This window comes from Zootermopsis nevadensis, unplaced genomic scaffold (genome assembly GCF_977971745.1).
Source record: "Zootermopsis nevadensis isolate Lab colony 2312 unplaced genomic scaffold, Znev_1.0 Znev_ptg000204l, whole genome shotgun sequence".
Lineage (NCBI taxonomy): Eukaryota > Metazoa > Arthropoda > Insecta > Blattodea > Termopsidae > Zootermopsis > Zootermopsis nevadensis.
Window position 1 is genome coordinate 36,073 of NW_028259335.1, and position 13,384 is coordinate 49,456.

Genomic DNA, 13,384 nt, shown 5'->3' on the forward strand with positions numbered 1-13,384 from the left:
GCAACTAAAACAGGGCTGTGTAAACTTCTCTACATTCGAGTCGAATTGAATGTGGATGGATGTATTTGGGATCCGAGTAGAAAGAAATGTGTGCCTTGAAACCAGTTGATAGAATATTTTGTAATTTGTTCCCCCTTGTTCTGTTTCTTGTTAATTAATATTCTTTTTTTGGACTGGTCGGTTTATGTCAAATTCCATACTTTCCCCTCGATATAAACGATTTTGAGCACTTTTTGTACAGAAATGCAAACACAAAGGCTTTACGTTCTGCACGTAGTATCCAGCGTATTCAAAAATATTGTTACGATAATAAAATCTAGGAGGGCTTGATGGAGGAGACATGTAGCGCGCATTGGAGGTATATGAAATGTGTACCTCATGTTTGAAGTAAGGAGACCACTGGCAGGACACAGGCATAAATGGAAATTGACTTTGGTGGCGAGTCGAGCGAACACCATCATGTAACACGGGGAATTATATAATTACCAGCTCCTCCAAGTACGTGCCTTCCAAATTGATGTTTACCAAGAAATTCAGTGTGAATTCCTTAGATTTCTATTTCAAGCCATAAACCCAGCTCATTGTAGGATTTTAGATTTCATTGATCTAAAAATGGCATTTGACCCGTATCTCATGCGAAATTGCTCGCTCACTCTGGCCTTCACATGTCCAGATTATGTTGATTGACTAGAAGTAAATGTGGAAATTGCATATTTGTTTATTCTTGAATTCCTTATGAAATAAGACCTATTAAAAATTACGTACATCTAGTGTCTAGCTGAATGAGAATTGAGTCAGGTGGGCCTGTGTAAGCGAGTAGTGATGTGATACAGTATCGTGAAATATTTAAAATTTGAGTTTAAGCTACATATTTTGTGTGTTTTATGAGTAATTGTTTAGATGTGGTTACTTAGTTTGGATGTAAGGGAGGACGTAACAGCAGAAAGAAAGTTCTATCTTATTTCTAGGATAATTCATTCAAGAAGTACGGTTTATATGAGACAGGTATTACGCATGTAAGTTGTGTTGAAGTCTGTCAAATTAAGTTTGTTACATTTTTATGAAATTATCTAAGAAGTAAAGTTGTAGTTCTCACATGTTTCTGATTCTGTAGGTCATCTTTAAAAATGAATGTGAAAGGAGCTTCACTTGAACAAAAGAACTCTGGCAGTCGAGATGAGCGAGTTCGAGAATCAGACGATGCACCGAGCACCTCTAAATTCCGAAGAGATAATGACGGAGACGAATCCAGTTCTAGTGGACACCCCTCAAATGTGAGTTCTATGTAACTGGTGTGTGTGCGCGTACATGCGTGAATATATACTGTATATGAGTCCTTATTTATAGGCACATGATTACACACGCAGAGCATAAATTATAATATGTACCAGGTTGCCATGTTACTAAATATTTGTTTTGGTGCCTGGGTTTCTTCTAAGTCGTGTATTCATGTGTGAACATTTTAAGAATTTGGATCTTGGAGTTCCACTTTTGTTGTACTGCAGATTGAAGTTTCAATCTGTGTGTCATGAATTGACAGAAAAGTGTGGAACTTTATACATTATAGGAGCCCCTGAAGATTGATTATTATAAATGTGATTGATGTGTTGCAACTGAACTAGCATGGTTCTAGTGCTCAGGGACAAGTTTGCCTCATTTGTAGAGTTTACTGCAATTTTATTTTAAAAGAATATTGACATTACAGGAACCAAAATCTGGGATCATTGAAAAAATATACATAACAAATTTCATGTGCCACTCATCCTTGGAGGTTCGTCTGAACGGAAGAGGTAATTTTGTTTTTGGGAAGAATGGCAGTGGCAAAACTGCGATAGTTTATGCTCTTGTACTTGGTTTGGGAGGTAACCCAAGAGCTATTAAGAGAGGAACCTCTTTGAAAGGTAACATATTGTAACAAGTTGCTAAGGTCATAGGTTTAGTCTTTGCTTATCTAGCTTGAATTTAGTCCAGTCTGAAAAGTCTGAGTGTACAGTCTACACAGGTAATGAACTGAAATTTGTCATCTCTTATCTTCCCTTAAAACTAATTTCCCAGTACATATTATTTATGTTTTTAAATTTCTTTAATCTGATTATATAAAATAATTCATAGTGTGTACATGTGTGAGCTTGGTAACTCAGGGGGCAGAGAAGATCCAGCATATTGTGCGCTGGATATTCTCCTACCATGACTTACCATTCCTGCACTGATAAAAAAAATTATACCATGGTATTTATTGCCAACCCATTAAGTAAATTTTGTAAGATCGTGATGTTTAATATCATCAAGCCCAAATGACTGAATTAGAGAACATGAGAATTGCGAAGGATCCCCTCAGTTAACCTAATACTGAATGAACAGTGGATTTGGTCCAAAACTTTAATTTTATTTCATATGATATTGGAAGGAAGATTAAGTGTGTGTATCAGAATTTTAGAATTGTTCCTGTTTCTTCCAGAATTTATAAAGAAGGGTAAAGTCACTGCTACCATCGAAGTGACATTGAAGAATACTGGTCACCTTAATTACGAGAGAGAACAATATGGTGACCATATAATTGTAAGGAGACGCTTCGATGCAACTGGTCGCGGCACATACGAAATAAAGTCAGAAGAAGGTACTGGGCTTTCTTTCCCTCTGCTTTTCCTTCATCTCATATATTGGATGCTCTCAACAAGAAATTTGTTATCTTTAAACAATTAGTTTTTTATAAATAAAATATGACTTGTCCCCTTCCTGATTGTATATGTGTTTTAAGAGGGCATTTTACCATGCACACTGATTATGTGTAAATGTCTGTTTTGTCATATTTGTTTCAAATATGTTCTATTTTTGGCTGTTTAAAAAGATACGCAGATTTCAGGCCCATTTTACTGAAATTGCGTAAAAGTGTCATATTAGGCTTCTTCTTTTCTGAGAGTCCTGTTGGTCTTCCTCCATATACAGCATTATATAGGAAGTTTCAGTTTATTTCAACTCGCGTTACTTGATGTATTGAATTAATAACTTGGGTGAAGGTTGATTTACAAGATTTATGTACTGTACTCCATTCAAACTAATAGTCTCGATTGACTCTACTATATTACAAAATTTACAGCTTTTAAATATTGAAGATTTCTGTAAGTGGCACATTGCCTATCCTTTCATCTTCGTTAAATTGGCACCAGGTCCCGACCGTCTCAATGAAATAGTTTGTTTGGAGTAGCAGTTGATCACATTTGGGTCAGTGGGTTACATTACTGTGTATATCATTTCTCACTTGTTTCCTGTTGCAGGTGAAGTAATTTCCAGGAAAAAAGAAGAACTGGACAAAATTGTTTCAGCATTCAACATACAAATTGACAATCCTGTAACAATTCTGAATCGGGAAGATGTCCTGGAATTCCTAAACAGTAGCAGTTCTCAGAAGTACAAATTCTTTATGAAGGCAAGGAAGGTAGGACAAATAAAATGGTCATGTGCAGAGTCGATGTCAAATAAACGAAAGGTCACTACCATTTTAAACTCTAAGAAAGAGTATCTTGTTACATTTTTTGTATTGACGACATGTTTCAATGTGTATTACATCATCATCAGGTCTATCAATTTTAAAAACTGTTGTACATCTTGCGTTGCGTATATTGATTTGTTTGGTTTTAAGTTTTGTCTCTCCTTTAAATTTGGAGGTTGTGCTTGGATGTTTTATATTGGGTTGTAAGTGATGTGTTGTGTGTCCGATATTAAGGGACAGTAGTCTACCGTCTACCGTCCCTTAATATCTAAGAAAGAGGTTGTTATTCTGTTCAAATGTTGATTAATGTTTACAATAGAATGAGTTTTGTTACAACTTTTTTACAATTCAGATGGCTGTCATTTCCTCTTTAAATGATTAAATTGTGTAATGCACTTATTTGCATCTGCGCTGTAGTGAATGCATATCAGACTGAACAGCAGTACCAGTTTTATTTTATTCAGACAAATTTACAATTAACTTGGCTTGAGATCCCATTTTCTGTCTGTTGCCATGTGGGTTTGTAGGTGGGTACCTTTTGTCTTGGAGGAACATACTGGAGGAAATATGTTCTTCCATGACTTTGATACTCACCTGTTCTCTGTGAGAAACTCGAATTTCATCCCCACTTTCTGTTTATCCTTTCAGGAAATACGCCGTTGGTGACGGATTTTGTGGATGTCACTTGCTTTAAAAATTATATTTTTATTTGTTTGTGGTTTATTTTTCGCCACTGTCATTAGCTACTAGTTAAGACTTTATGGCATTAGATGATATATAATGGATGGGAAAGGGTGTGGAGGGAGTGCTATCTTGTCCTCACCTAATTTAAGGTACTGACCCAGGATGTGCCTGGAAGGACTGAGGGAAGTCTCAGGATAATAGGTCTCCAGGCTGAAATTTGAACCAGGGACCTCCTGTGTATAAAGCACATGGTAACTACACTGCTGCAATGGTTGTTTGTTTTATGCTGTGTTTATTCCAGAGAAATTACTACTCATTTACTATTAAAAATTGTAATACTCAGGGGAAGTAAAATAAGGCAGGGAAATTTTGTATTGTATGTAAGGAAGCCAGGGTCCACCAACTGAAGAAGAATAAGATTGTATTTGAATGTTTTCTATTTGTGCAGATTGTAATGTGCAAGCAGCAAGAAATCAGGTGACTTGTCTTCTAGGTTATGGTAGAAATTTACCAACGTTTCGGAGGCATTAAGCGCCTCTGCGATGTAGGCGAGTTTCAACCAGACTACACATTGCAACATTGCATCAACTTCATATTTATCGTGCTTGCTTACATTTTGTTAAATCTTTGTAATAGTATGAGTTACACTTGTAAATTTTGCACTGGAAGTTGCAACATCAAGTTTTGATGTAAGTGAAAGTAATAAACTCGGTGTCATTTGCAATCAATGATTAAGTGCCACTTCTGTGCAACTCCTTTGGTGTGGTACTATTAAATGAGAAATGCACATTTTTTAAAAAATGCTACTTTCATTTGAGTGAGAAATCAGACTTTGGAAGCTGCTGGCAGGGGCACAGTGGTTATGGATCAATTGTTGCTGATTCCAGACAACTGACATCACAGACATTGGACCATCACTGTTACGCTGTGCATACATTTCTTAGCTCGTTAAACATTTGTTTAAGTTGTTAAATATGAATTCATGAAGCCGTTGTTGTTAATCCGTAAATATTGGTCTTGTGGGTTGTAAATCCATGTGGATTTGTATGTAAATACCAACATTCCTGAGGAACGTCCTGCTTCCATCTTTAGGGCTGAAAATATCGAGGCAGTATGTTCCTCTGAATTGTTGATATTTGTTACGTGGGTAGTATGAATCCTAGTAGCTGTGGCTAATAATTTTTCGCTGGATAAGGTGAAAATGCAGCTGTTCAGGTACTCCTGCCCTACCAGGTATTTTGAGTTGCGTTTTTGAAGACTGTAGTAGCTGTTGTCTAATTTTATAGGAATTTGAACTGTTTCTTCTGTGGTTATTTAGTTTCTGTTTTGTATGTTTCAGGATCTAGAAAACATGATCGAACCACGTGATATGATTGATTTGCAAGTGAAGTCCCTTTTCGAGAGTTTGCTCCAAGGGTGCGGACGCAAAGTAAGAATCAGAACATTTCTCTAAAACAGTAGTTCTCAACTTTTCTGTTTTATGGACAAGTAGTCTCTCTCAAATCCAACGTATTGTCAGACGTGTGGTGGGATGATATTTAATTTTAAGTGAAACATTAATAGAACTAAATTAAATCGTATGTAGGCAAAAGTGTTTGGGGTTTGACAGTGAAAGCTGAACCAGATGTTTGATGTTTGTGGCCTCTTATGTGTTCTGTTAACTATGTTTTTAATTTGTAATGTGTTTGTGTCTCCTCAGAGACTTTGATTTTGGCAAATGTTGATTGCAGGGTGAAATTAAGATTGATCACCAAAAACAGACATTCTTCTTCTGTATATGTTACACCTTATCGATTTTTGTACCATATTTTACAATTTATTTGCCCAGTATTTTGCATATTTTCAAATGTGTATGGTCAACAGAATTGTGTGATGATGTTAATGTATTTATTTTGACAGAATCATTGTACATAAATCCCTTCTAGTTTGCTTTTCACTCTGAATTCATGAGTCACAAATTCATAGTTGGAATACATTTCTAACTTTAGCGTGTGACTGTATACACCATATTTTAATTTTAATTTTAATATAGTGATTTCCACAAAGACTGAGGTATCGTAGACATAATCCTCAAATATGACCTGTGCCATGCATGGTATTCAGAGTAAATTGTATGAGAACTGTAAGCTATGCCGTCACCAGACGACACGTAGAACGAATAAATAGGCCACATGATTTATAGGAAGCAGAGTAGGCTTTGTATAAATGTTATCCTTACATTGGCATTTCATAGGTGATTTTGTAAGTCCTTGTTTTAAGGTTTTTGTTGCTTCTTTAGTTAAATATTTTATATTTCAGGATATGATGAATCATCAAAGGATCATCGAACCATCCCCGACAGAAGACAGACTTCCAGTTTATCTTCCTCACCGCACAACGCGTATCCGCCATTCAGTCCCATGGGGATGTTACAATACACAGGTACTAAATAAACTAAGAGCAAGATAGAATACTAAGCCTCTTCTCTGTATCGACCACGTTCATCTTCAGTGTCTGGTTGGGTTGGAGGGTTCTTGGAATATTTAATCTTTTTTGCTGTTACATTTGGTGAAAAGTTTGAAGTTGGATAGGATGTTGTGTGTGCGCATACGTGTGCCTGCATGTGTGCACATTAATGCTTTATATTGCATAAATTATACTTGCTATTCTGTGAGTGGTAAATCTTTTCCAGCCCCTGCAATGCCATTTTAAGAGTTTTAAAAGTTTGTTGTTTACCGACTAAGTTTGTGTACCTGTTATCATGAAATACAGATTAATAGTTAACTTCTGCAGCATTAAAAGTGTTGCCTTGTCAGTAGGCTCACGAGAATACAATTCTAGTCTGTTTTTTTGATATTGTGTGCCAGCACTTGCATTTATTAGCTTGCTGTTTGCATGATTTGGTTTTTTAGCTAACAAATAGATACAGTGAAACCTCTATCTATCGTTCCCGGAACTATCGTTTTCCCGGATGCATCGTCCGTTTTGTTCGGTCCCGAATACATCCCATATAAAATAATGTTACATTTTCCCGCTTCTATCGTTCCTCGAACTATCGTTTTATCGCATCGATCGTTCAAAAATCTTAGTCCCGGCCAACAATTTTCCCGCAATGATCGTTTCTGAGAATTTAAAATGCTGGGTTTTGAGATAAATTAATACCGAAAGACGCACAATGTTTTTGGAATACGCAGTAGCGGTAACCTGTTATGTCGCCCAACCAGCACAGATTTTTTTGGAATGAGGGGTCAGCGGTGCAGGGGTGATAGTTGGAGTGAATGGCAGTGCTCATTGTCAGAAATTTTACGATTTTAATTAGGGTGCACTCATATTTCGTTCCAGCGATGCCAAATGGCATGTGCACTGTGAATTTCTTCACAAATGCTTTTATTACAAGTACAAAGGAAAGGCTGGCGGCACTTTTCATTCTTCTGGTTCATCTCGTTTCCAGCGGTTCAGGGTCTTCTACAGCTACGTTTCGTTGAGTTCGGCAGTAACAGTATTTCCATTCTTCCTGTTATTGTTCCAGTCTATACTTTTGTTGTTGTTCCCGTAAATATTTTGTTATTCCTCTTACTCCTGTTAATTATTTTGTTATTATTCCTGTACCATGTCTCGCCCACTAAAGCAAGTCAGAACTCTTCAAGAAAGATTAAAAATCATAGAAGAAGTGGAGAAGAATCCATTTGAAAAAAGAATCGACATTGCTAAACGCCTTGGATTAGCACCATCTACTTTAAATTCAATAGTTGCAAAGAAGAAAGAAATCCGAAAACAAACTGACAAGTGCGGTAATTCATGCAAAAAAAGGAAATCCGGAAGAAAATCAACTTTCAGTGAGCTAGAAAGTGTCCTCTTTACTTGGTACCAGCAATCGCGGGCCTCAGGAATTCCTGTTGATGGCAACATCTTGCGGGAAAAAGCCAAGACGATAGCCGCAAGACTGAATATTGAAAATTTTGCAGCGTCGAATGGCTGGATTAGTAGATTTAAAGAACGACATGGTATGGTCTACAAGAAGTTAGCCGGCGAAAGTGCTGCTGTGGATGTGGAAATAACGGAGCTGTGGCTCGAGAGACTGCCAACACTGCTGGAGGGATATGAGCCGCGGGACATTTATAATGCGGATGAGACCGGACTTTTCTACAACGCCCTCCCGGATAGGACTCTGGCATTGAAAGGTGAATCTTGCCACGGGGGAATACGTGCAAAACACCGAATTACTGTTCTTCTGTGTGTTAACAGTGACGGTAGTGACAAACGGGTTCCGATTGTAGTTGGAAAATCACGAAAACCGCGTTGTTTCAAAAACATGAAAAAACTTCCGGTGAAATATCACGCCAACAAAAAGGCTTGGATGACAACAGACATCTTTACGGCGTTTTTAAGTTCTCTGGATGCCTCCATGGGCGCACAAGGCAGAAAGATTTTGCTGTTTGTTGATAATTGTGCCACTCATCCGAAGGACACGACATTTCTACGAAATGTGAAAGTCGTGCAGTATCCAGCAAATTGCACGAGCGTCTTGCAACCGCTTGATTTGGGCATCATAAAATCTTTCAAGCAGTTGTATAGAAAGCGCCTTGTGCAAACCGCTGTATGTGCAATGGATGCTGGGAAGGATGTCAACATGAAAATTGACGTGCTACAAGCAATTCATTTCACAGTGGCAGCTTGGCGGCATGTCTCCCAACCAACTGTTCTGAATTGTTTTCACAAAGGTGGCTACGGGTGTGAACTTCGCACAGAAGCAGACTCTAACGTCAGTGTGGATGAGCATGATGGCTTTCACGAAGACTGGAATAGATTTGGCGCCGTGAAAGACGTGGTTAAATTTGGTGACTACGCGGCAGTAGACAGCGAGCTTGCTACATGCGGAGTCGACACGATTGATAAGTTGTGTGACGATCGCGAAGGGGGTGGGAGCGGTGAGGAAGACGACGAATGCGAGCCCGAAGCTGTGCCGAGTTTTGCCGAAGCACACGCTGCATTGGCAAAAGTGAAGTCGTTCTTTTATGCCCATAATATTAGCGAACGTGACGAGGAAAACATTTTGAACGTGGAAAGTACTCTGTTTGGTCTAAAACGTAAAGTTTCGACAAACCAGTTGTCCATTAAAGACTTTTTTGGTAAAAAGAAGTAACTTTGAAAGAGAAACATTGTTTTTTTTTAAAATTTTTAATGCTTTCCCGCATCTATCGTTTTTATTTCCCACCCCCGCCGAAAACGATGCATCGAGGTTTCACTGTAGTTCACATGTTTCTGTTGCTTATTTCATCAGTAGTATAACACTGCTTAACTATATGACAGTGTTTCCTTTTAATATCATAATATATTATTTTTATTTACAGGATGGATGATCTATGCAGGGGTAATAATACACAGTGAAGAAGAAGGAGCTTGTATCTTGAAGATTTCTGTCTTCTGGGTTGTTGCGCTCAGTAGTTTGGTCGATGTTAACCAACGTTTCAGAGGTCATACTGCCTCCATCATCAGAGTATGAAGATTTCTGTCTTCTGGGTTGTTGCGCTCAGTAGTCTGGTCGATGTTAACCAACGTTTCAGAGGTCATACTGCCTCCATCATCAGGGCGGTGAGTATGAAGATTTCTGTCTTCTGGGTTGTTGCGCTGTGTATTCTGGTCGATGTTAACCAACGTTTCAGAGGTCATACTGCCTCCATCATCAGGGCGGTGAGTATGAAGATTTCTGTCTTCTGGGTTGTTGCGCTGTGTAGTCTGGTCGATGTTAACCAACGTTTCAGAGGTCGTACTGCCTCCATCATCAGGGCGATGAGTATGAAGATTTCTGTCTTCTGGGTTGTTGCGCTGTGTAGTCTGGTCGATGTTAACCAACGTTTCAGAGGTCATACTGCCTCCATCATCAGAGTATGAAGATTTCTGTCTTCTGGGTTGTTGCGCTCAGTAGTCTGGTCGATGTTAACCAACGTTTCAGAGGTCATACTGCCTCCGTCATCAGGGCGATGAATGTGCCAGTTGGGTGAGTGGTGCTGTTTATAGGAGCTGGACCGTGAATGGAGTATGACCTCTGAAACGTTGGTAAATGTCTACCTGATTACACAGTGCTACAACCCAGAAGATAACTATCTTCGTTCACACTGCCATTAGAACCTCAAATCCCACTAAGAAATTACTTAAGATATCTCAGAGCAGTGCTTTGATTCAGATTAACAGTAAATTGGTATGCTGCATCTTGTCTTAAATATGTCAGTATCATTAACAATTATAATGGGCACAAATCCAGTATTTCAGTACAGCCCCTGCATTGTAACTTGCATACCCACAGTCAACATCTTTACTACAGTGATAACCTGAAAGTTGATATTGTTAACCTCTACAGTTAGGCAACACTATGCAGAGTCAAACAACTAGTTTTGTATCAACCCTGATCATGGAGACTATATGAACATTTCCAAAATGTTGGTAAAAACTTGCTGTATGGGATCACAACCCAGAAGATCACAATTGGCATTGCCTTAAATAGCTTTTTCTTTGTCATTGTTCATATGGAATGAGCTGTGACTAGTTACGGGCTGGACAACTGAAATTTTGTCCTCTAGCCTCTGCATCCAGACTCGTATCCAATGGGTACTGGGGTCCCTTCCTCGGAGTGTGGTGTGACTGGGTCGTGATGCTGACCACTCACCCTCATCTAGTGCTGAGGTCAAGAATTAGGAGCTATACATCCTCTCCCCCCCAAGTGACCTACATGGCGTATAATGGGATGGCTTTACTTTTATTGTGCATGTGGAATGTTATTACCATGCAGTCTTTTCCTCATTTAACACTTCAGAGACAGGGAAATCAGTCTCCAGCATTTCACTGGAAGGAAGCAAAGAAGGCCCATATGTGTCTCTGCGTTGCTTAGTGAGCATTTTGTGGAGTGTCATTGATACCACGACAGAAGATCTTTTGTTTTTAGTGCCAAATAGACCTCTGCAACAGGAAACCTTTGTCTTGCCTTTTGGTGGTCTGATAAGGGATGGTTATTTTCATATGAAGAGAGAATGGCTCCCTGAAGAAACTCCACAGCTATTGCAGTACCCTCCAGAATACCAGAGTGACCAAGAAACCGACTGTAGTTCCTCCCAATAGGAGGCCCATCAGGTGGTCTGTGAATTTCTGTAGTTCACCTACTCCTTGTGCTCTCCCTTGAGATTAAAGATGACATGCGTATGACATGATAAAGACGGTTCTGAGACACCATCCATTTATCTCACACGGATTAAAATCTATTATTTCCTGCATTCTATTGCTGAGGAAGGTGAACCTTTCTCCTTGATTTAATATTTGTAAATTTTTGTATTCTGGGTATTCCAGTAGTGCTCTAGGATTGGTGACCAAACTTCTCTATGTTACTTGTTGTGATTAATAAGGCCATTTGCCTTTCCCTGCAGTAGTTAATTATGTCTGCCAACATAGACAGCAGCAGTTTGATTGAGTCACAGAGCAAGTATGCAGAACACCCTTGCCATTGGTGTTGAGTCAGGTATATAAATGGATCTTCCTATAGAAGTACAGTCAATATCATGGCTGCTGTGTCAGAGATATACTTGTATGCTCTGCAGTCAATTCTTCACTGAGTTTATGAGTGCCCAGTTTGCTGTGATGCTAGTTAATCTGTAGGAAGGACAGCCCCATTCTCAGATAACTAAGAAGGAGCCACCGACCCCCTTTGTCCATGCCTCTGAACAGCATAAATACCATCATCATACACTCTCAAAGTTAGGTGAGTGGACCCCTTTTTGGGGAACTTGTCTGTGCCTATCCTCAGACTTGAATTCTGCTGTCGTAATCTCATAAACGACCGCCACAGTGGTCTAGTGGTCAGAACACTAGCCTTGTAATCCTGGGGTCCCGGGTTCAATTCCCGGTGGTTCTCAGATTTATAACTTGTGTTGGGCAAGACCGTGGTCTAGGTATCACGAAGTTTTCCTCCGGGGGCTTCCCCGGTTTCTCCGTGGCATCCCAACAATTACTCCATTCACACACAGAAGAAGGCAATGGCAAACCACTTCTGGATCATCTGCCAAGAACGTATATGAACAGGTCCCAGTCCGAGAAAAGGATGGAAGGATCCTGTTCATATGGACCTGTCGTCAGACAGAACACTAATAATAATAATAAAAAAAATCTCATAAACATGGTAGCCATCTGCACTGGTTTCCCAGGGATCTATGTCACAAATTTTTCTGAGTTCTGAAATTGATCCAGTCTTCACAACTCTCAGTCTGACTCTCTCCCAGTGACTTATCCGTGAAATTACGCCTCAGAGCCATTCCTTAGCTCATTCAAGAACACACATAAGTGTGCTGCTGCTCAAGATAGGTAGGTGTCATGCCTTTCTCTTCAGGAAACACATCAGTTTCCCTCTCCGCACTTTACACCGTCGACCGTGAACTTCCACAGTGATGCCCATGTCCTGATGACCACCATACCTGAGCATAGCCGGTGGATCCATGGCTGCTGACAGCTGGATATCTCCGGCTTCCCTCTGCAATTTACTGACTTGAACAGCAGAGCCCCCATCATTGGTCCCAGGCTGAATCAGCAACAGAGTTTTTCAGTCAACCTTCTTGAGGAAACCTTTCCTCTTTCTGCCCCTCTTATAATGCAAGCCAGCCTGATTATTCTTCTTGATGGTCAGGTTTGAGATACCTGTTTTAGCCAGACCCTTCACCAGAGCTCATAAGAGATTTTGCCACTTCTCTGCACGGGGAGAGGATAACCATGTTTACAAATTTGAGAACCCTGATAGGTTGTTATAATGGCATGCATTATTATGTTTTGCAGAAGTCCAGCTCGAGTTCCAGAGATTCCGATCCCCATCGAACTTAGAGCCCCGGCTTGCAAGGGCTTTGAAAGAACTGAGTCGTGGAGGAGGCAACTTGCCTGTTAGAACTTGCTTCTGATGATCCAGAAGGGATTGAAGGACAACTTAAGCGTTGCACGGTATGAAAACAGAAAATTGTGATACAGAGCACGAGCAGATCTATATTATTATGGACATAATTATCCAAGACACTCAGTGTGTTTGTTGAAATTCATAGAGAAGCGAGGGGGACATTAATTCAAGTACCGTAATAATTCAGAGCAGGAAGATGGCTGACCGTCTTCGGAGATGTTGCGAATGTGTAGTCTGGTAGATATTGACCAGTGTTTCAGAGGGGCATGCTGCCTTCATTATCATACTTATTACACTGATGATGAAGG

At 39.6% G+C, this 13,384-nt stretch overlaps 1 protein-coding gene across 16 annotated transcripts in view; it reads left to right on the forward strand.

Moving 5' to 3' along the window:
* Window positions 1-13,384, forward strand: part of LOC147870742 (structural maintenance of chromosomes protein 6-like) — a 36,931-nt gene that overhangs the window by 11,522 nt on the left and 12,025 nt on the right. For 8 of the 16 annotated variants that reach the window (XM_087342029.1, XM_087342035.1, XM_087342020.1 and 5 more), the window contains 6 exons: window positions 1,115-1,274; window positions 1,706-1,901; window positions 2,459-2,617; window positions 3,276-3,436; window positions 5,514-5,603; window positions 5,905-6,114. In XM_087342029.1, coding sequence (XP_087198155.1) covers window positions 1,115-1,274; window positions 1,706-1,901; window positions 2,459-2,617; window positions 3,276-3,436; window positions 5,514-5,603; window positions 5,905-6,099 — 961 coding nt within the window. In that variant the 3' untranslated portion in view covers window positions 6,100-6,114. Of the gene's footprint in view, window positions 1-1,114; window positions 1,275-1,705; window positions 1,902-2,458; window positions 2,618-3,275; window positions 3,437-5,513; window positions 5,604-5,904; window positions 6,115-6,472; window positions 6,596-9,504; window positions 9,746-12,964; window positions 13,124-13,384 lie in introns of those variants that run through there. The other 8 variants (XM_087342023.1, XM_087342024.1, XM_087342026.1 and 5 more) reach the window with 3 other exon arrangements.